The following is a 24,650-nucleotide window of genomic DNA, read 5'->3' on the forward strand; positions in this document are numbered from 1 at the left end:
ACAGTTGCTAAGCAGCATGAATGAGAGATGTGGCAGTGACACCAAGTCTCAGGAAAAAATCTCAGTCTTCAAAAAAAAGAAAAATCTTTCAAAAGTCCCAGAAACATGTTTGGTTTAGTAACTGAGATGAAGAACATCTCCAACAAGGAGTATTCAGCCTGTTCCCTTCAAGAACTGTATTTATGACAACAGGTATAATCTGTCCCCCTGGGAGAACTGAGTGAGTATTAATTAGAATTCTGAGTGTCCTCATTTGAAGGCTAATTTATATACTTCATCTAATCCTAGAAATATTTCCTCATTAATCAGTATCACTTCTAGTTTATCCAGATCAGACATAAGCCTACTGGCTTACTTCCTGGTTACTGGCAGCAGTTGGAGGAAGAGCGAGAAATATTATATCTGGGACAGATGAAAAGACATGTTAGATCATCTGGCCTCAACAGATTCACCTCACTGCTTTATATAGGCCAATGGGAATGAAATGTGTATTTTGGAGCTGAAAACCATGTGAGATGAAAGAAAAAGAATGATCAAATAATATCCTATAGCTTTGTCTGAAGCAGTGGGTCAGAAGCATTGTAAAGGGAATTCTGTTCACTTTGCCAGGAATGGCAAGTAGATCAAGATCATCTCCTGATGAACAGCAAGATGTCTGCAAAGACAGTAGATCATCAGACGGGGTGTCTTTTGTATGTGCATGTGTATTGTTTTTTAGGAGTTGCCAAGAATTTTTACGTAGTTTCTTTATAATGTAGTTGTGTCCTGGCTTAAACCACAACAAGTTGTTAAGTATATAAGATTAAAAGTTTTTCTAGTCTGTAAGGACATCTTTACAGAGATGTCATTATGAGGAAAAAGGTGAAACTGGAGACATAAAATATTATCAGTTGAAATGCTGTTTTTGTAAATCACAAAAATCAAATGAGTTATGGCTAATATCCATGACTAGTTTTAACTATCCACATCTATGTGTTGGTCTAAGAGATAAAAATATTTGTTAAATACTCAGAATTTGCTGGTTTTCCAATTTCTGTGCTAGGAAATATTGTCAAACTTGACATTCGAAGTCCCCACTAAAACTGCAGCTGTTTTCCTTATACAAAGTAAACACTGAATATCTGAAACATAATGAGGAAAAGTGTGAGTGATGCTTAGTAACCATAAAAGAATAAAGTAAAATAAGGTGATTTTTCAGAATAAAAGTGCTCTTTTTTGACATTTGTTCTTTTAGATACTAGTGACATGTCCTTTCATTTGTAAACATGGCATCATTCATGCTTTATTTTGCCTTGGGAATTTCTGCTATCATTAATTTAAAGAAAGTAATTTTGCTGGAATTAGTATGATTGACAACTAGCACGGAAAAACATATATGGAGCCTCCCTCTGAGATGAAAAGTGGTATAAAACAAAAGAAGAAGAAGAAAAAGGAGAGGAAGAAGAAAGAAAAAAGAAAAACAACAACCCCAAAGTAATTCTTAGCAACATATAAATCAATGATTTTAATTTTGACATTGTGCTATCTGTTGCTATTTAATTCTCAAATTCTGAGCAATAATTTAATACAGAAAATTAATATCATGGTTGGTGAGATTTAGCAGATAAATGCCATAATGTACTAGTAAGTTGTCAGTATTGCAGCGGATACAGAGCCTTGTTCTCTCATACTTGCCCTGCCTCCAGCTCTTTTCATGTAATGTGTGCATCTTCTCTTAATACAAGACCAATATTATCAAATGGAGTTCATAAAAATTTGGGATAACATGTTTTCCTGTCAACAAATGCATCTTCAGCAAATAATGATATTTCTTGGAAATATCACAGTTTTGGTAAGGAATGTTATTTGAGGTAGGCAATAGGCTGGCTGATAAGGCTTTTACCTGGAGTTTTAGAAAATAGGGCCAAGTTCCTGTTTTGACTGTTTTGTAATAATTCACTAAGTCAGTTTATTTTGGTCTTTTCCTTAATGCAAATGTTTTTATATTCCTTGAGAGAAAGTAAGACAAACTAATTTAACAAAATCAGTCATGGCAATCAACTGGGCTGTAAGCAATCCAGCCTCAAGTCTATTCATTGAATCAGACACAGAAGGGATAAGCTGATCCATCTATGTTAAGTGGCTCTTAATAATTGTGAAATACAATGCAGTATTTCAGCTGTTGTGTAGTATTACACAGTAGTTCGTCACAGTAGTTCGTGTTTTGCCTTCCTAGAAGGAAGGGTATAGATAAATGACCAAAAAAAAAAAAAAAAAGAAAAAAGGAAGAATGAAAACTTATTAAGTATTCTGTAATTCCAAACTAGGGACAGAATGTGGTGGCTTGTTTGTGTTTGGTTTTTATGTTTGTTTGTTTGTTTATTTTGGGGGTTTGCATTTTGTTTTGGGGTTTGTTTTTTTTGTTGTTAGGTTATTTTTGTTTTGTTGGGGATATCCAAAACTTATTTAAAAACAAAACTATGATGGTTTTTCAATATTAGTCTGAGGTAGTTCACTTTTCAAGCATCACATTCTTTATAGAACTGATGTGGTTTTGTTGAAAACACATTGTGACAAGGAATGTACACACATCTCTACTCAGAAACACTTGAAAGCAAGGCTTGCATTTTAAAACACAATTTAAATTGCACTTGTTGCTTGAGATGAAGATGGTGATATATCTATACACTTTCTAATGCAGAAATTCCCTTGGAGGCTAATCAACCTCACAATAACCTCTCTTGCCCAAGAAAATAATTGTAGACTAGATTTACTATGTAACTCTTGATGTCTGACATTTATGCACATAGCCAGTCTTGTGATGATTAGTAGTTTATTGAACTAGTACATGTTAGAAATGAAGACAAACTTCTTGGGTATGATTTCTGAAGAAGGCTGTGCTTGCCTCCGAGGATTGTTTTTCCTAGCTTCTTTTGAGGTACTCAGTTTTTTTATGATTTTACTTTTTTTGTTTGTTACATTGGAATTCATTTTCAGGGCTGGATCCTCACCTAATTAAATGGTAGTGTTTAGAATGTCTATAATAGAGCTAGCTAAAGTACTTCAGTGGTGGATTACCTTTTTTTCTCCTTTATGTCTCTATCTTGATATACACATAGATTTAGACATAGAGAAAACATGAAACATGGAGGGAAAATGTGGTAGGAAAAGTGGGTTTCAGAAACAGCAGGCTGCAATATTATTTGTATGCATATAAACCCATATATTTACAAATTATGTTGGTAAACAGAAAACTCATCTGATTTAGAAACTATCCATCTTCTTTCTTAGGAAGCTGAATGATTTTTCCTGTTCTGGAAAGCTATTGGCTATAGTGCAGTCTTCATCCTGCTGGGAGATCATTTCACTCTGTAGAAAGTCCCACTGCATTCACACAGGCAGACTGAAACAATTTTTTTACTACAATGTACTTATAATGTTCTCTAATAACACTGTGAAAAAAATAAAGCAAAACCCAGCTTCTGTGCACCCAGACCTTTCATGCAGAGTTCTCAAATCCTTCCAAAGCCGGCAACAGGATATTCCAGAACATTAATTTTGCTCCCCATAGAGAACTTAAGTTCTTCTCCAGAGCAGGTTTACAATGACTTAGTCTCAAGTAAGTACAGAATAGCAACACTACCCCTTTTCCATTTCTCCTGTTGAAATCCTGGGTGACTGCTCTGCTTTAATCCTTCCACTGGGCCAAAATAAAAGCTCTTCTCTGAATGCAGACAGTGGCACATGATAAATTAAGTGTACTGCCAACAAGTATTCTTTTATATACACAGAGAAGAAACATCTGTCTTCTTCATGCCCAAATTCTCCCTATTCTTTCCGCTGAGAGATGTAACCTGTAGTGCAGCCAGAGCTCACAGCCTTTACTTGATGCTGGCAGAGAGAGGATTTTGGCTTAACAGGTTTCCCTTGAAGTGCATTAGTAGAAGCAGTTCTGGCTGTTGAAGTAGAAACTGGAAGATGTAACTGAGTGCAACCAAGAAGTTTTGAAGCTTCCACAAAATGGCTGTCCTTCATCTGAGTGAATAAATACCTATGCCTTTAGAAACTGGACTTCAAAGAAGCTAAGATATTTTTTTCCTTCTTTAAATATTTAGTTTTTAAAGTTTCTGCTAAAACAATTTCAGACCCTGCTTTTATTTATGTTTGCTATAACAGGTTGATGGTTAGAATTTTAATTCTGTCGTATGTATGGTCTGCTTGTGTATTTTGAATTGTGTTTTTGAAATACAGCCTGCTTTCATCCTAGAGCAGAAATACTTTTGTCTGAAGCAAGTGTATTATTCTCTTGCTTGAATTCATATTACTGTCAATATCTTTTTTATTTTTCCCAGTGACCAAGTATTTGAAATTGGAGTGTTGGATATTTTTGGATTTGAAGAATTTCAAAAGAATACTTTTGAACAGGTATGTGGTCATATTTTGCTGAATTTACTGTAATTGTTAATGTTAATTCCTCTATTAAGGTTTTGGGGTTTAGCCAAAACAAGTGTTTTGATCAGAATATAAACATACATGGAGACAAAAATTTCTTTTATAATATTTTTTCCTCATTCTATTTACATGGGGGTGAATTAAAACCCAGGCTTTGGACAGTTATGTATAATTTTCCAAAGAATCTAGTAAATACCTACCATGATGATTTGGTAGTACCAGCACTGAAAGATTATCAGAGGGAAATACTTAGTGTTGTCTGTTTCCATGCTTGTGGAAGCAATATTTCAACTAGGTCAGTGAGGACAATACAGTGGCCTGGAAGAAAGATCAAAAGGTTTTCAGATGCCTTGGAAAAAAAAAAAATGAATGAAAGTGCTACATTATGCTAAGTTCCATTACTGGCAGATTCACCTTCGTGTGACTTTTTAACACATGACTTTTTAAAAAATTGAATTACATCCACAGAAAATAAAATAAACTTTAGCTCACTAAATGCTTAAAAATACATTTAAATATAAAACATTTTTTGATAATTATGAATCTGTTTGCCCACCTTCAACATTACTGTCTGAACACCAAAGCTCTTGGGAATTACATATTTCTGAAAGCATTAGTAACTTGTCTAAGTTATTGTTCAGTTTTCATTCATTTTGTAATGCAGTAGAAGAAAAATGAAAGCATAGAATAGAATAGAAAATCAAAGCATACAAAAGAATAGAAATGGCGTCAGCAACAACAAAGGGCTTGATAATGTTTGCAATCAGAATTTGCCCCTTCATCTCAGCAATCCATTGTTTTATGGCTCAACTTTCTAGTGAACTAAAAGTCACAGAGCCATATTACTTCAGTTTGTGTAGCATGTTTACATCACTACCTAGTTTCCAGGTGTTCGAAAGTACAAACAGCGCAAGCTTACCTCTGCCTTCAAAAAAAGCATGTAAGAATGCAATTAAACATATTCCAGTTCTCCTCTCACAGAACCCTTTTTGTTCTTACCATTCTACCTGTCTTAAACAGGTACCTTGCTGTATTAAGGAGTGTTGATGTGTGCTAATATCCACAATCATTTATTCAGTGTGAATATCTGCTTTGGGGGAGAATATCAAGTGAAAAATAAAAAAAAAATAACAGACTGAATATCTATGAAAAAAAAAATCATAAACCTGACTGATTAATAATTAAAAAGTATTCTGTGCATCTTGAAAGAAAATGGTGCATCCTGGGGTTTACTGGTTATTTTCCTTTTGACTCTGTTCTGCATTTTTTTTTGTCACAAAACTCTTTAAGTTCTTCAACTGACATCATGAAATACCATGAATTCCAGTTTCTGGGGTAAGTAATTTTCTGGGTAGTGACTGCATAGGATGCTGAAAGAGAAAATATGAGACCAAAAGAAAAGTAAAAAGTAATTTATGATTTCTGCATAGGAAACATGGTAATTTCAAAGTCAGCTTGGCATTTTTATTTTATTTATTCTAAATTAATATTTTTCAAGAAACACTTACTGTCCTTCCACCTGGACTGAATGCATTTTGTTGAGTAATATTGAGTAATACTCTTGAGTCATTACCTCAGAAACTACTGAACTGCATTTCTGAAAAGATAGAATAGAGGTAAAGGATTTACCAAGTTCATTTTTATGTGAACACTATAATGTGATTCCTGAAGTGATAAGTTGCAGTATTGATGAAGAGAAGCAATTTGTATCTGCATGTGGCACAGTGTAAACATGCAGACAAACCCAAACCAGCCTGCGCTTAAAAGCTTGAGCTGTCTAGCAGTTTAGCCTAGTTCAATACTCCGCCTGGGCTCGTTAACCCTGATGATAAATAAGCTTGTTAGCCCAGATAAGGTCCTCATGCAAATCATTGCATCATGTCTGCAAACGTGCCCAGTGTCAAGGCCTGTGATTGCAGACTTTAAATGTTCCAGCCAAACAGTGAAGAAGCCATAAAAAGTACTTTTTCATCAGATTTAGATGAATGTATTTAAAAATGGCATAAAAAAAGTAATTTGAGGAAAATGAACCTTTTGTTTCAAATTAGTGTAAGACAAGGCATTCTTTGTGATATCTGCCTGCTTTCTTTGGAAAAAAAAATACAGCTGTTTTCAAAAAAGATTAAAACCTCCCGATTGCCCAAATCTGGAAACATTCTAAGCAGCTGCATGATTTTTTCAGGTGCTTCAAATCAGGTCAATTGATAGTTTTATATCATCATTAAGAGAATAACGTGATACTAAATCACATGTCGATTTAAGTAATTTATTTTAATAGACTGTGTTTGAAGACAGTTCAAGAGGACAGATCTGGATAAACCAGGTAGAATAACTTGTGCAATCTACTGAGGGTGTTGGAATGACAAAGCATTAGAGTACTGAAATGTCAAAGGCAAATGAGAATCGGTCTAGGAATGCTTCATGAACAATGCATAGGACAATAGATGTCAAAGAACTAGACAAGTAAGGTTAATTATGTCTACACTACAAATCTGGTAACTTCTGAAGGCAAAATGATGTGACTGACAGCTTGCAAGGAGAAAAGTTTTATAGACAATTACAAAGAAGGCATTAAAAGTTAAAAACAGTATTAACTAAATGCTCAGTTTTCCTTGTACTTGGTGAACATTGGTAAGCCTTCATTTTATAGAATGTTTGTGATATGTTATATAACAAAAATAGGACATATACTTATAACAGTAAATAAGTTTATGGAATAAGTGAGCAGAGTTATGATTGGTATGAAATATGGTATGAAATTGATATGAAAATTGGTATGAAATTCAGGTATGTAGTGTAACGCTGGAATAGAGGGGGCAGTGTTTTGGAAATCACAGTCTGAGGGAGTAATTGGTTAATACAGATTAAAAGCTTCTGATTTGCCAGGAATAAGTGAATTTCTGCTCATCAGCTGAGCTATGTTAAATGACTGCAGAACACTTTTAGCTCACCCCAATTGCAACCTAGAGTCATTTCCTAGCAGTGATCATTAGCTTGAGAACAGCATTTTCATAGAGCAGCTGCTTACCTGCTGTGCCAGAACAGCTTTGCATGCAGCCACACTAGAACATGGTCATAAGTAAGCACAGATTTGACTATCCTATTATATGCAGAAAGTGCCTTCATTTTGTGACCATTTCAGGGAATGTGAGTGCTCTACCAAAACCAGCAATGACAGCTTTAAATGTTAGTTTTCAATGTTTTCTTAGGTTTCTTTTTTAATTTGTCATAGTTTAATCTGCACTCCTTTAAAAATAGAAAATGTCAGATTCTCTTCTGGTAGAGTTTAAAACTAGGTTAGATCTTATTCATGATTGCTTCACAGCAGAAGTCCAAATAGTGCAGTCAAGGAATGCTGCTATCTTCATTATACTTTTATGCTTTGTATTCTTTAACCACAAGCTCATACAATGCAACTGGAAAGATCTCATAGCCAAGGAACATAATAGTGATAAGCAAGAAGGGAGGTTAACAGAGTGTCCTGTACCATTTTCCTCTAATTGTTTCTAAGATCAGCATAAGAACCAGAGATTAGAATGACAAGAGTAGCTTTTCTTCCCCCTGCTGAAAGTTAGGTCATTTCTATAGAAATTAAGGCTTGTAGTTGTGAAAACATTATTAAGAGCAATAATGCGGTTAAATAGAATAGTCTAGTAGTCTTTCCTCACTGATGAGAGTAAATAGTAAACTGAAACAACATTTAGCTCTTGCTAAACAATGTGTTTAGCTCTTGCTTGGTATTTTGCCCCTGTAGACCTCCTAAGTTTTGCAGAAGAAAGTGGGTGTATATGCATATATATATATGTATGTATGTATCTCCTCCTTTTTTAGGAAATATAAGTGACTTATCTGAATTAGGACCAGTCAGGAACAGTCAAGTGTCTCTTGACTCCTATTCAACTGTATACCTACTAAAGCATCTGTGTATTATCAGTGTGATGCAGTTGAGCACTGGGAGAGGCATGGCTCCCATGGGAGCTCTGTGCAGTGCATCTCTCATGGTAGGAGCTAGCTAGCCCCAAGAACACAGAGTATTGCTGCCCTGTTCAAGACTTCAGAGTCAGTATGGTGAGGCAGAAGAGTTTCTACAACCCATCTGTGTTCACAGCAATTTTTGCCAACATTTATTATTAGGTGTGGTAGGTTTTCACATCTCAACATGTTATTTGTTCAGTTGACCATGCTGAAACTTCATTTCATTTTGTCATGTGACCTTTCCTACCCAAAACAGATATAACAGATTAATTTTTATTAAATTGCATTGCCTCAGCCATTAGACCACTTCAAGCTATCCAAATGTAAGTTTATGTTGCCTATTTTGTAGGTGGATGGATATGAATAGCTAATTTTCATTACTTAACTTGTCTGTAGTCATTGCAGTCTCAATGATAGCAGACAGGAGGTCATGCACTCAAATTTTTTAATTCAGACAGATTGAAGGAGCATTCCAATATTTTATTTTATGCAGATCAGCCTTCTTTGGTTTTTCTTGTCCAGATTATAGACAGATTGTTCCACTTTTCTCTGTAGTAGCCTGTGTAATACGTGGCTTCTGATGCACACCAAGCTCTGATACTATGCAGGGACTTCAATGCAGAACCTCCCACTGCAGTTCCCAGTGCTGGGGCATTCCTTATTACCCATAGGATGAGGAATAATGTTTTACTATCCTAATTCAGCCTTTAAAAAGGAAAAATAATGTGATATTTTTAAGTCAGTTTTGCTAGCCTCCATTCACAGGAAGGTTTTTAATATCCTTGTTCTGGAGCTGGAAGAGACAGCTAATCCTTGGCATCCGGGAGCCAAGCACCAGGAAGATCCCAAGGCTGGTCATTCTCTCCCTGATGGTCACCATCCTGCAGGGCCTGAGTATGGTGAGCAGGCCAGGGCTGCTAACAGCACCCTGACACAACAAGCAGCAAGCTGGGGCTGCAGTCCTGTCAAGAGTAGTGGGTGACAGGCTGGAAACTGGAATGGCCATGGTGTTGCCTGGAACTGGACCCTTGGGTATGGTATAGGTCCCAGGAAAAGCTGAGCAGGGCTGTAAAAAACTATTCCTCTCCTCAGGAGCCTGATGATACTGTGTTTTCAGTTGTTCCTTAACCCAGTTCCTGTGGATCTTGCAGTCTGCATGGCTTTTGTCGTGGTGTACCTCTGTCCCCTCTCAGTCTTTTTAGTCTTTTGAATCTTCATGCACTTTTTTTCACTTTGTGCAGGATGCTGTCATGTATCCAGTGTACCAGTCAGCCACCGGAAAACCAGTTACTCAGTTTTAAATCTGGCTTATCATGTAGCTGACATCAAAATTTTTAATTTTTCTTTATTCTTTTATGATAGACACATTGTGGCCAAAGGTAAAATAATTTATCTAAAATTGAGATTCCCGTATGGATTCAGTTTGTGATTGATTGGTGTAATTCTGCACAAGGACATTTATTAATTGATATCTTACTTTTCCACAGCAGTACCCTTTTTCATCGTATAGTACTTACTTGCCAGCCAGCAGTATGAGTAAAAAAATCATTTGAAACTATTTCAGTATATCTAATTCCAAACTCTTTCAAGGAAAGACTGTTGTTACCACATTTGTTTGTTTGTTTGTTTAATATTTTTGTATGTATAAAATTAGGTGGACTATTCCACTTTGTTTGAAATTGTGTCCTTTTTATAGGGTTTTTTCAGACCCTTTTTTGTGGAAGGCTTTTCCAGTGACAGATACCCATAATAAAATTTTAATCTATCAGTGGGTTCTATTTTACTTTATTTGAGGAACACAGATCAGCTAATGGCAACTGACCCCAGAGATGACATGAATTCCTAGTGAAAGTTCTGAAAGAGATACGGAAGGACTTTGTTTTGAATTTGTGTTTGAGCTGCATGGAAAAGAAGAAATCTGTATTAGGTCCTATTGCACATCAAAGGCAAAGGAAGGAATGTAACAGGTTCTGCTTTTCTTATACATTTATTAAAAATATTCTCATTGGTACTCTACATAAGAAAAGGATGTGGAAATGCTTGGGTAGCAAATGGGAACAGTACTTCTGAAGGTACTTCTGAAAAATAAGTGATTATCAAATTAGGCTTAAAAATACTTTCTGAGTCCAATGTCACGAAACATAAGATGGTTCTTTCTTCCATTATCTTAGAATTGCATTTGTGAGAAATGCTAGAGCACATCCTTGCAAATTAAACTTGGCATTGTAGCTTCATCATCTCAGCCCATAACGTACAACCTGATAGATGTGTTCATATGACAGGTGTAAGTTCTGCTCCATGCTCTGAATACACATCCCTTGAGAGTACTAATCCTTTTGCATGACCAGAGGATGTAAATGAGCTTTTGAAAGGATGTTGACATCCATCATTTTCTCACTGATTGACAGTCACCAAGTTTTCTTTTCACAAATTCCCTTTTTGCCTTTTCAGATAGCTATTTATAAAAAAATGAAGACCAGGAAGAATTCATTAGTCATAGGTCTTTTCTGTCTTTAAAGTACAGTACAATTTTGATCTTCTACCTAAATTTAACTTTGGAGTATACTTAATAGTATTAACTGGTCAAATGTAGTAAAAGAAAGATCAAGTTAACACTGTCTAATGTGATTCATACTTACTGCTTTTATCAAATGCCACTATATTATTTTCCAAATTCTGCAATTTGGATGACACTGCAAGTTGATTGATTGATTAAATACTTGAACAAAAATTTTTTTTTTTCTTCTAATAATATTCTAGAAGTACTTTTTAATGAAGACTTGGACAGGTTGATGGTGTATTTGTTTTCACTGAGACATGATATTGAGTTAGAATTGGAAAGAAGGACAGATAGAAAGTAGGATTTCTGACAGAAGAGACATACAATAGAGCCAGTAAGAGGCATGCAAAGATTAGTTTAACAGTGTTTAATGACAAAAAGTACCACAGGTTATATTGAGTGATGCTGCAAGGTAAACGGAATGTACAGTGCTTTAATGGTATCACCACAACATTTGCTTTAGTTAAAAATTTCATTGTGTTTTCTTTTACTTCTACAACCATATTTGAATCTAGTTTTCATGGGTGCAACTAAATATATGTTTAAAAAATGTAGTTTTCTGAACTTTTCATACCTTTGCTCTGAAAATATGTCAGTGCTTTTTATAATACTTCAAAAGACATGGAGCAAAAGGGGTGGGGTTAGGAAAACTAGTTTAGTTCATCTGATTTCTACATTTCAGCTATTTTAATTATGATGTCAACACGTGTCAAGCTTTTAATTTGAAGAGTTCATTTTATTATCCTTTCCTAGCAGGTTATATAAAACATTTAAATGGAGAAATATATGATCAGAATGTCTTGCTTTTCAGCAGTCCCTGGCTGGTCTCCTGGTTCTCATTCTGCAGAGCTTTTACTCACAATCACTGCCAGAGAGGGCAGCTTTGGAGCAGCTTGCAGTTTGTATGTCTAGTTTACAGAACCTTACTGCCATTATGGCAAGTCTGCCAATGTGAATGACATATTGACATATTTGTATTACTTAAAAGCACTGCCATAATATCCTGATCAGTGAAATTTATAAATGTAGTTTTTGATTTACCAGTCCACCATGTATTATGTATGAATATATTAACAAAATACTGTGCCTTTTACTTCTGGCAGTTAAAACCAATGTTTTTTATTTGATCTTTTAAAGATATGACTAAAACAGTCTTTCCCTTTGGCTCAAATTGTATAGTTTAATAATTTTGCTCTCCAGTCAGGTCCTTGATATAGGTATATTAATTGGTTTTATACGTTTTAGGAGATTGGCACTTGATAAAAAGTAAGCTTGAGTTTATAATGATTTTGCCAACTTTCATTGCAGTAAAATATACCTGTGTAAAGTTAAATGACATGGTTCTCTTAAGAACTCATTTCCAAACAAAGGTATACAGAACATGCATAATTTTAAAGCTTTACATAGCCTGTGAAGTTTAAGCTTGTAATGTTATGTCTGCTTTCTAAAATAATACTAAGAAGTTGCCAAAAAGATTTTGTAATTAGAATTTGAAAAGCAAGCAGTAAAACATATTTTGCCTACCACAAAGTTAAATCCTGGCTTTTTCTATAAAATAAGTAAATTGTGTTAGTCAACTGTACACTTTCATTGTTAATAAAATGAGATAGCAATCTTCAGGAATCTCAATTATAAAAAATAGTGATTTTGTTCGAGGTTGTCTTTTGTGTGCACTATCATGCATTGGTAAAGACAGTTAATAACAGACCTTTGGTTGTAAAATTAGGTTTTGTTTCATTTCTACTTTGTTTTCATTTCACACTAGTCTGTTTCATTGTATAGCAAGTGCAGGTTAACTATACTAGCATTAAGTGTTAATGGAAAATTCAGGCAACTATTACACTTTACTTGGGTTCCTTTCCTTCACTGGGATATTAAGCAATATAATTTTAGGATGGATCCAAATATTTAATATGTTTGAATATGACTTGCTGGTGGAATTGCTTTTGCACACTTTACTCATGTAAGATACAGTTTATGACCAGAAAAATATGTGACTTGTTTGGTCTGAAAAGAGACTGCATGCAAGCGTTCCTTGCATCATTCTTTATATAAAGTGTTCTTCACTCTTTTAGGAGTTTGTTTTCTTCATTTCTGAGTAATAGAGGAGCTTTAGAATTTTCCAGTAAAATTTCCACTTCAATAAGAATCATAGAATCACAGAAAGATTTGGGTTGGAAGGGACGTTAAAGATCACCTTGTTCAGCCCCCCTGCCATGGGCAGGGATATCTTCCATTAGACCAGGTTGTTCATAGCCCCACCCGACCTGTCTTTGAACAGTTCCAGGGATGGGGAATCCACAACTTCTGTGGGCAACCTGTGCCTTCCAATGCCTCACCATGCTCACAGTTTCCCTAGGGTCTTCGTAATCTATAGTCTGCTTAGAGGCAACATATAATGAATTGACATTTCATCCTATTTCATATGTACTAGACATGCAGTAAAGCCTTCACCGATAACATTATCCAGTGAAGTTCTAATACTCCTTTTTTTTATTTCATTTTACAATAGCTGTGTGTTAACATGACCAACGAGAAGGTGCACCAGTACATCAATGAAGTGCTTTTCCTACAAGAGCAAGCAGAGTGTGTACAAGAGGGAGTTGCCACGGAAACTGTGTATTCTCTTAGTAACCATACTGCAGCCTTGGATTTTTTCTTTCAGGTAGTTTTCAGATGAATTTTGCATCATGTATATTTATGCACAATCTCTGTAATATACACTTTTGCTTTCATTTTCAGATGTATCAATCTGTAGAGAAGGTTATGAGTCCAAAGAGACTGTAGAGGGGTTGGTTATAATGGTCTTCATACCTTCAGGGCTAACAGGGCTTTCTAACAGTCCAGAGTCAATGAAAATGTAACAGAAACACCTTGCCTGTACCAATTCATGCATAGCATTTGTATGTCATGCCATGTCATTAATGCTGCTGTAGGACTGTTGTAAGCCTGAGAGGTTTTTAGTGTCTGAAGCTAGTTTCTGGAGTATAACACATAAGAAGTAAGTAGCCCAATCAGTTTCCTAGAAGATCATCAATAGTTATTGTTTTTGGTAATTTTTCCATTCCCTACATTTCTTGCAGAATTATCTGCTGTGCATAGCCTTGCAATTACCAGAATATCTTAACCATTTATCTAAACCATATTTCTGTTTAATAAATTACAAGCTGTGTTACTCCACAGGAAATAACTGAAATTCTATTTCTCCTGTATAAAAAGAGAAAAATCCATTTTTTAATTTCAGAAACCGTCAGGCTTTTTGTCAATGCTGGATGAAGAAAGCCAATCTATTTGGTCAGTGGAACAGAGTCTTTCTAAACGTATTCAGTCTCACCTGGATGCATCTGACACAAATACAGTATATTCCTCCACAAAAGATGGAAACGGTAATCTTGCCCCAAAGGATCAGGGCTCCACCTTCACTGTTATGCATTATGCTGGGAGGGTAAGTTGTTGAATGACTGGTTACACAGTTAACGAAAAAGAGTAAACAAAATTCTACATGGCTTCTCTGACTCCCTGCTATAAATAACAATTCACTTTATAGTGATGAATTTGCAGAGGACAACTTAGAATGTAAATGCAATATCTAATGCATAAAATATATAGTTTGTATCATATTGTACAGGATTTAGGCTAATTCTGGCTCCTGAATTGTATATTCATTTTAAGCACTTCATGCAGAAGGGGGTGATTCAGATACCTCAGTATAAATGTTTAATGCCATTTTAGTTGGCTGTTGCTTTGCTTTTAGATGTTGTTCCAGAATGGTACAGGTTCCCTGTAGATCATGTGCCATTTGCATAGATACCTGGGATACCAGCATGCATCTGATCAAAAAATACAAACCATTTTCTGTTAGTAGTCGTAATCAAAATACATTTTTCTCTCTCTTTTTCTTCAAAATCCCTAAGCATGCTGTGTTTCTAAGTATGGCTGTAAAGCGGGATGAAAGTTTTGCTTTTGCCTTGCTGCAGTGTTCACTGCAAAAGTGTAATCAGTTCTGTTAAATGTGTCTCTTACCCTGTCTTTTTACAATGCTCTCTCATTTCTACATTGTCTTCACAACCTCTCACAACCCAAACCAAGCAAAATAGGTATGTGTTTAAGGGGAAAAAAATATATTTTTTTAGACAATCTGAGCAGATTAGTCCCTTTGTGATTAATATAACATACTGACACTTATTTCTGCTTAAAGCATGATATTTGAAGTATGCTAGTGAAGGTACATTGTACAACCACAATACAATGGGGGCTCTTAGTACTTTTTCCAAATTTCCACTGAAATCAGGTGAGAATATAGACTGAAGGCTGCAGGAATCCGTCTTTACATCTGAACAACTTGTTCTATGTCCTTTCATACTTTCTAAGTCTTATGCAGATGATCCCATGAGTTATCCATCCACAGATGGAGTCCGATAAAAACTTTGTATGTAGCACATTTAGAAACTGTTTAGCTGCTGTTCCTCAAAACCACCTTGTCATGATCAAATGCACTATGTTTTTTATAAAAACCTGAGGTCTCAGTAAAGCTTGCTGTTAGACTGCTTCAGGGTTTAGTGGCAGTGCATGATAGGTAGCTAATCACTTCAAATTCCTCTGTGGAAGGCAACTGCAGGTGCTTCAGTATAACCAGACAACTGACACCTAAATGCTCCTCTTTTTACCTAGGCAACAGGCAGAAGAGGTAAGTTCCATGAGCAAGAAATTGTGCAGCTATGATGAAGTCTTTTGATTAGAATGAATATTACGATTCTAAACCAAATGTAATAGCTTTGCTGCTGCTTATTGTGGGAGATAATTAGAGCAACCTTCCCTCATGTAATTTTCTGAGTAGCAAATGCAGGGGAGTTATGTGGTGTGCTGCTAAAAAAAATCAGTTTAGATTCAGAAAGGAGTTTTATGTGCTTCCTAGGGTAAGAACACCAGAAAAATAACCTTAATCCATGCTGCTAAAGGTATTGGATGACACACTTTCTCCTATGATGAATATTTTAGGTGGAACAGATTTACAGTTGAACACCCAGTCAGTTGACTATTGGTAGCGGATATTCCAATGAGGTATGTTCAACACTTGTCTCCAAGTCACCAAAAAAAGACTTGCCATGTCTGTCATATCTCAAGGTAACATTATATGTGCTGAGCTCTCCAGAACAGATGAAAGGTTGGAATGTGCACTCTTAGGCTTCTTTAACCGGACTGGTGTCCTTTAGAGCAATATAAATGGAGAAAGACCTATTTTATGCCTCCTCATTTGGTAATTAAGTTGATGGAAGTGTTGAGTAGTCTTCTGATGCAGGCAAATTTGTTCCTGCCCAATGATAGAAATGTGGTCATTATGGAAAGGATTAAGACTATTTGGGTAGTGCTTAAATTCCTAACCTAAATACCCTGAATAACTCCCTGGAGGCTCATCTTTCATCATAAGGCCTTCTCTTAGATTCAAATTGTTTGCCAGAGTTAAGTGGTTTGAATACCTCCACTATTGGGACTTTTCAGTAGGAATGCGGGCACAAAGTGGGTACATAATCATACAATGAAGATTTTGTGAAACTTAGCCCTGAAAGAAATAGAGCTAAGAACTGACTGTGGGCTCTTGTCCACATGTTCATGTGGACTGATGTTTAATTCCTTTTATAAATGTGTTTTATACTTCTTAGGTAAATAAGTTTACATATTCTGTTCTATTGTGATTATACAGATTTACAACAGTAGCTATAAAAGGTTCCACACACCAAAAAAGGTAGCAGGGCAGCTGCTTCCATATCAGTTTTCCAAATCACAACCAGAAGAATAAGCACATTTCCTCAAAATGAAAAAAAAAAAAAAAGTTGTTCTCTGAAGGACTTCAATAGGAATTATTAAGATCAAAGTTTTAGGTGCCTAGTACTGAAGTTAAACTGTGAATAGTAAGGAGTACACTTGTTATTAACATGTGTTTTAGCCTTGCGTGGTTGTTTAGAATATTTTTTTATAACAGACACTTGGTTTGACCTTTTCCTAATAATAGTAATGACATTTAATCTAAAAGTATGAACAAATAGACATCTCTCCAAGTAATGTAAATTCACACATTCTTTTGAAGTCAGTGGAGATCCTTTGATTTACATTGGCCAAGGAGCTATTCCAGTCAGGTTGTTCTTTGCATCCTTATAACAGTAAAATGCTCGACCCTGCCAGAAAAGAAAAGTTCCCATGCAAGTGCTTAACAATCCTTACTTTAATAGTGATTCAGCAAAATCCTTATAAGAACTTGCATTTTTGATACCTCATGCAACTGTTACCTAGAAATCAGATTGAAATTTCCAGTGATTTATGATGTGTATTTACATAAAATCTGATTATAGCATTATTGTACTAAATGATGACACAAATTGAGTTTGTTCTGAGGCTAGTATGTCTTCATAAATAGTTAAGTATATGAAACTCTAGGATTTTGAAATTGCTGATGCCATTCTTTAGACTGTGCTGTTACTACATTTAGTAGCTTTTTATAAAAGTCGCTAGTGCTCCATGAAAACTGTCAAAGGATCAAGTTCTAAAATATATCAGGTTTCATTTGCACTCAAAAATAAGAATTTCATAGATAAAGTTACAATGTAGTTCAGAAGGTTTTGAGAGCCATTTTTATAGTCTGATGTCTATTAAATTAGTATAAAGTAAGTGAAGTATAAAGCAATCTTTCTCTGTGTCATCACCTTCAGATACCATCAAATTTAAAACAAGGGGGCTTGATTTTATTCTCACTTACCATGATTTTTCACTGATTGTAACTCCTTTAACTTGGTAAAGCTTCTCATTATTTACATGAGTATAACTGAAAGCTGAGTAAGATCCAGAGGGTAGAAAAAGAATTACCAGTGAAATGTGACAGGTAATTGAACACAAAATTTTTCACTTCTAGGCTTAACCGTTTATATTTGGGTGATGCATCTAGGCTGATGTTCATGGAAGAAATCACACTGGATGCAGGCTCTGTGTTAGAAGTTGAACACAGACATCCTGATAGGTAACAAAAGGTGTAAGTGCAGTGTAGTTCACAGTCAGTATGAAACAGCTGCTACTCTGAGTAATCTGGAGGGAAAATAAAGGTAATATTCCATGTTGGCCCTGTTATGAATCACATCTGTACCCTTGTAATTTGGGCTCCTTCTCATCAGTAGTGTGTGTATGTAGTTCAAAGCCCAGAGAGAACTGGGTTCATATCTTTACGCAGAAACTTACAGTAGCTATTTAGCGACTCATAAGTGCAGTTATACTAGAAAACGCAGCTATTAAAAATACTGCCTTACTGAAAAGGCCTACTTTTGTATATTTAATTGAGATTGACAGGCAATCTTTTGTGAGCAAAACTAGTATCTTTAGCTATACATTTTGAGAGAATTACAGCTGATACAGACATGACCATTCAGTTTTAAAGATTTCTACCATGTTCATACCTTAACATTTTGTGTCAGGCTACTCACAGAAATTTTTTTTGTTTTTCCACTGTCAAGTCTTTTTGATCACTTGTAGTCATGCGTTGTGAGGTGTCACCCATCCCCTTAGATTTTACGATCACTAGTTTTAACTAGGACTACACATGCCATATTATTGACGCAAGCCTAATGAGCCTTAGACCATTCCAGAAAAAGCAGTACTGAGAGAAAAAGGGAAGAGATAATGAGTCAGAAGTGAAAAAAAGAAAGCATGAGGTCAAAGTGAAAAGAAGAAGGGATATGAGAAGAGGCTCAGAGTCATGTGTAAAGAAAAAAATCCAAAACAAAACAACAAAGAGTTCAGAATTCATACTTGATTTTCCAGCAGAAGCAATACTTTAAGAAAACCTGTATGTATGATATTATTCTGAGAGACCTATGATTTTTTTCTTACTTTCTTTACTGTTTTGGAATGAAGAAAGTGGAATTAAGAGAGGAAAACAATATACACAAGTAATTTCCTGCACATTGAAGAAATCAGTGGAAATCAGTAAGCTTTTTAGTAGAAGCTGAGAGAGAATACTGCGTTACACAAATGTGACAGAATGATCCTGTGGAAGAAAGAAAAAGACTTCATTTCTCTTGAATTTTACTTTTATACCTGTACAGTGCTAAATCTGTTTTTTTCTGCATGAGCAATGTGATCTACTGCTGATGAACATACATGAACACATTTAGCAAAGGCCACTGTGAACGTTAGTACTTTATTATATTAAGTGTTTTATTTTATCTCCCAGTTTTAATTTTGCAGCTGAACAGAACCCTACAATGCCTTGACGCATTATGAGTCTCTTCTAACAGCGGTTTAATATCTTGGTGTCTGAGTGCTGTAAGACTAAAAGCTTATCTGTTCTTCTCAGGCAGAATGATTTAGGTTTTGTGTGACTTAAAAATAATAATAATAAAAAAAAATAGTGGAAGGCTTTATCTGAAGGTTGTTTAGCACATTTCCTTGAACACTGTCAGTCTGGTCTGGAATCAGCTCATCTGGGGCATTGCTTTGTTTCTGATGCCTAAATATGAATGTGGGTATTCTCAGCTGCTTCTCACAGAGACTGCCTGCCTGGCAGCATGATGAGAGGAGAGGAATGCCAGTTCCATGCTGCAGGCTTGCCTTGAGGAAATAAAGTGGTTTATGGGTGCGGTTTATCAATGCATCTGAACATCAGCTAAAACTATGCTAAGAATGCGTAATACTGAATTTCTAGCTACTTCTATTGATAAAATTAACATTTGCATTGTGGGCTCTAACACAAATGAAGGGCTTCACTTGAGTTACGTTTTTGAAATGCCAGTCGTGATTTTTGAAGAATAACATTCCATCACCAACACTTTCTTGGGGACTCAGAGTTCTTTTTTTTTTTTTTTAATTTTATGGAAGAGTGAACATACCACTAAGTAAATCAGAAATATATTGTCTTAGCATAATGCCAAGAGATACAGCTTTACCTAATAGTGATATTTAACATAGCAGCATTCAAGGTAATGAGCTATTTGCCCCATTGTTCATGTAGTCTGAATAATAGGTTGTCATAACTTAAGCTTTCTGCAGTTTAAATTTATACTTGGATTTACAAATCAGATAAGCCACTTGTCACTGTTTGCCTTGCCACTGTTTTGACTTATAGTACTGTGATAAACCAATCAGACCTAAAGATCAACTTCTTTGCTCTATAAACCAATGCACATAATGTCCTTTTAGTGCAGATCAATGTCCGTTCCATTTCTCAGCTATGTGCATTTCAAAAATACCTCTCAGCTGTCAGCTCACCTTCACAAAGGCAGTCTTCTTTGAAATGCCTTATATATCCCAGGCAGACTCTGAAACTGAACCTCTAAATCAAAAGACAAAAGGAGATGGATTAATCAATAAGGATGCTTTCATTTTCTCTATTTTCTCCCCAGGCTGAATCCCCAGACATAACAATCAAATCAGTCTAGTCTAAGCTATACCAGGGCCTATAAAGGTTACTTGACAAAGATTTTCCTTTTCACACAGACAAGATAGTCATTCTTTATCTCCCTTTCTCTCTCTCTTTCTTTCTTTATGTAGATTTGATTTTGGACTTTCACGTACAGTAGAAATTAGAACACTTCCCTACATCTTTCTGTTTTGTTTCTAAGTATTTGCTGTTTTCAAGATGCTGCTAGTTCTATTGCTGTGTTAAAATAAGACCTTAAAGACTGTATAACATTATTTACTTCACTCATTGCTTAACAAGAGTTGTTTTCGGAGGATGACAGGCCCAGTCATTATACAACATTCAAACATATAAATAACATCACTCACATTTAATGACAGAAAATTAGCAACTACAAGTGACCATCCATGCACTGAAATTGTCCTTGGATATGTTCTCAAAAATTTATCTTTTAACTATATGAACTAATTAGTTTCTTATTAACTAAATTGAACAATACATAAAAACCTATGAATTATATTTTGTGATTACAGTAGTAAAATTTTCCCTTTCAACTTTGAATACAGACAGATTAACACTCCAGGTGGCATTTTTTTCTGGCTTGTCTAATGGTTCCTTCTGGATCAGCCACTAACCGTGGGTGCTTTTGGCCTTTCACAGGATACAAAAACTATTAAAAAAGAGAATTTAGGTACATTGATGAAAATTATTTGTGAATGTGGCCCTGTTGACCAAGTATATAGGGAAATCCAAGAAACTTAGATAAAGTCCCTTACCAAAGTCAGATGTTATGAGAGGGGATATTTCAGTTCAGAAGAGAAGATGTACAATGAAGTAGTATAATTAATGAAGAGGCAAGAGTTTGTAAGAAGAGGAATGTGCAGTTCCCAGGTACCTCTGTGCACATTTGAGATGTGACCTCCTGTTTTCTGGGTGTTATTTTTTTACCTCTTACTTGTATCTGCTAGTTCTCATGATACTAAAACCAATTTAAATGACCAGAAAAGAGGTTCAAACCAAACAAAATTAAGATTTGGGTATTTTTGTTTGGTTTATTTGGTTTTTTTTTTGCATAGCTAGTAACTAGTGAAACTCATTGCCACAAACTGTTATACATGCCAAAAATGTTAATGATTTCTGGAAGTAGACACTCAAGGAGGAAATGTCAAGAGATATTAAACACAAAGATGAGATACAACCTGCAGATCAAGAGCTGCCTCAAGTGGCGGAGCCCTGGAAGCTGGGAGGGGAACTGATGGGAGGCAGAATGGACGTATTCCTCAATATTTTTTCCCTAAATATCCCGGATTAGATGAACATTCATCCTGTCCCACTATCACTGTGCTTAGGTTCAGGTTTCTTCCTTTCTAAACTTAAATCAAGAATGAAAGCAAATCCAATCACTTTCTTGTTTTAATCTGTTTTGATGAAGTAAAACGCAGTGTGGAACTGAACACTTTTCTTTTTGAATAAAAATAGTTCAGATAGTCAGATAACACCTATAGATCTTGTTTTGTTTTGTTAACACAGACACATAGGTTTACGTAGTCTACCCCAAAGAGTTCATCATGTAAAGCAAGATAGAGCAAACAGCTGCAATAAGGAGAAGTGAGATAAGTAGTATGTTTTATTATACTGGAACCATGATCTAAGTGAGTGCACATTTCCTGTCTGAATCATGTAATATTTATTTGTTTTTCTTCTGCTAGGAATAGCTATCCACTGTGCTTGAGTGCCAACCTGTGCAGAATTTTGGCCAGGTTTACCTTAAAAAAACAGTGCAAGAAAACTGAGGGAAATACATGTGTTTTAGGCAAAGTGCTATGTAGGTTGGCATCTCTGATGGGGGCAGGATTAAATTAACAAAACTGGCAGATAGAAGAGCACTTCTTTTTCTCTTTTGTGGAACTGGCAGTGAATATGGAACCCTAGAGTGCCATTTCATTGAGTCAGTTTTCATGTCTTTAGGCACTGAATTAATTTACCAAGTCTGTGGGAAAACTGTCAGAGAATTAGCAATTTCTTCATAAAAGGGAATCCTGCTAACTTTTACGTGGTTTATATGATATGAGAGGTGTCTTATGAATATAGTTCTAGAAGCTGGTGATGTATTATACCAGCACCAGTACTGAAACTTCTTCCTCTTTCTGTTTAGGTATTTAATCATAGTATAGTGTTCTCCCACTGCAGTAGTTGCCTATTCTTCCCACCAATACTAACTCTCTTCCTCTAATTTAGTCAAAGACACTTGATTAGGAACTGGCATTATGGATTTGTGGAATAAGTTATGTTAATTATCTTTTATAGACCACTATGGTAAAACATTTACTTTAAATACACTAAAAACACTTAATAGTATACTTAAATTATTCTAATACTTTGCTAACTATGTTGTAAGTTCTTAGGAGATGCAATTAGAAATTTATAGAACATTGCATCTGTCATAGACAAAAACATATTTCTATTGTTATACCTTTTCTATGTCAGATGTCATAGTAATTACATCATTTGGCAATTACTAACTGTAACAGGTTATACACATCCAAGTCATATAACCACTTTTGTGAGTAAGATAGCATTACATAATTATCAAATGACCCAATGGAAAACAGAATTAATGCACTGATTAGTGTTACTGATCTTCACTACACATTTACAGCTTTATTAAATGTACAAGGATAAAATTTCCCCAGATATCTAATGGGCTTAAGATGTAGATCCAGTAAAAAACTTTAAAAGGGCTTTAGATAGAAACATTGCCCCAAGTTAAATAATACTAAACTGCATTTTAAGAAGTTCACATTAAGCATATGCCTAATCTTGGAGGTGCTACAAATCTAATTTTCTTCCTTTTTAACTTAAAAATTCCCTTTGGTTTCTACTAATGTGCAACCCCAAGCTGTTTAAATCTAAAGCCTGTAAATGATCTAGTTGTTTGTCTTCCATCCCCATAAAAAGTAAAAAAACCTGAAACCAGCCTCAGGGTTTTTTAATTTCTTCATTTTATATGTACCCTCATGAACTCTAGCTACAGATTTGAATTTTGTCCACTTCTCAAGGTGCTCACCACATGTGTTAGAGTTTATCTGCAGTCAGATGACATGGAGTGACAATCCAACTGCTCTTGAAATTGTGACCTCAGGCAACTAAGGTGGTCCAAAATCCCTTTGTGTGCAGTTGATAGAAAGGTAAATTGATAGAAAATGGGATTTGTATATAACCTATTGACCGAACTTTCCTCCAAGATTTCCGTGGCTGGAACTTGGGGTATGAAGTGGGACTCAGATTGCTTCATGAGTGTTTTATCATGGTCAATGTGGACAGTTTCATACTGACAAGGAGAAATTTGCTGATGATCATACAGGAAAAGTGGTGTTTAAGTCACTGTCTTCTGCTCTACACTACACTTTCACTTCAAAGTCTTTCATTGTGGAAATGTCAGCCTGATGAAATTTCTGGATTCTTGCAGAGACAAAATGTTCAGCAACCAATGTTTCTGATTAGTATTATTAGCACTAAGAAAGAAACAAAAGATGCTACCTGGTCCTAAACTTTAGCTATTGAATGGGGGAAGAAAATAGGTTCATTTCTATTGCTGTAAGATTTTAAAAAGATGTATTTGTCATTATTAATGATGTCCCAATATTTTGTTATAGGTTACTTATGAAATTGCTGGTGCGATAGAAAAAAATAAAGATACCCTTTCACAAAATCTTGTGTTTGTAATGAAAAGTAAGTAAATGGTTTTGTGGTTGCTGTTGTTGTTACAAATCAAGATAATATGATTTAATTTTTATTTTAGTTTTAAGAGAAAGTTATATATACATATATTGCTTCCATTAAGAAGAACATCTTTTTGATGATCTCAACCTTTTTGCTCTGATTTAGAAAGATTTTAGAATTAATGAACAGAAAGCATCTTCATCATGTGATGTGATGTAAAGAGCAAGAAAGGTATAGTCTGACAGATGAGTATAATTTAAGAAATTGTTGGTATGAATTAAAACAACAATATAGGAAACAAGATATAGGGAAAGGAAATTAGGCTTCCAAAATCATAGAGTGCAGTGGGATGTGCTTCACTGCTTGAGTACTTTTCTAAAAGCAGAAACCTGTGGGTGTTCTTAGGTTTTTCAGTGAATAGGTACAAATGTCCATTGACATACAAAATTAAATATCTTCCCATGTGCACGTTATATAATTATGCCAAATAATTATGCATCCCAGTTTGTTAATTAATGATTCATAATTAAATTATTCAAAACCCCTATCATTTACACTTTC

At 35.3% G+C, this 24,650-nt stretch overlaps 1 protein-coding gene across 1 annotated transcript in view; it reads left to right on the top strand.

The window, feature by feature from the left end:
• Nucleotides 1–24,650, top strand: part of MYO16 (myosin XVI) — a 297,078-nt gene that overhangs the window by 186,952 nt on the left and 85,476 nt on the right. Inside the window, exons 21-24 of the mRNA XM_005145243.2 lie at nt 4,332–4,404; nt 13,479–13,631; nt 14,211–14,411; nt 24,023–24,098. Coding sequence (XP_005145300.2) covers nt 4,332–4,404; nt 13,479–13,631; nt 14,211–14,411; nt 24,023–24,098 — 503 coding nt within the window. The remainder of the gene's footprint in view (nt 1–4,331; nt 4,405–13,478; nt 13,632–14,210; nt 14,412–24,022; nt 24,099–24,650) is intronic.

This window comes from Melopsittacus undulatus, chromosome 2 (genome assembly GCF_012275295.1).
Source record: "Melopsittacus undulatus isolate bMelUnd1 chromosome 2, bMelUnd1.mat.Z, whole genome shotgun sequence".
Classification (NCBI taxonomy): Eukaryota; Metazoa; Chordata; class Aves; order Psittaciformes; family Psittaculidae; genus Melopsittacus; species Melopsittacus undulatus.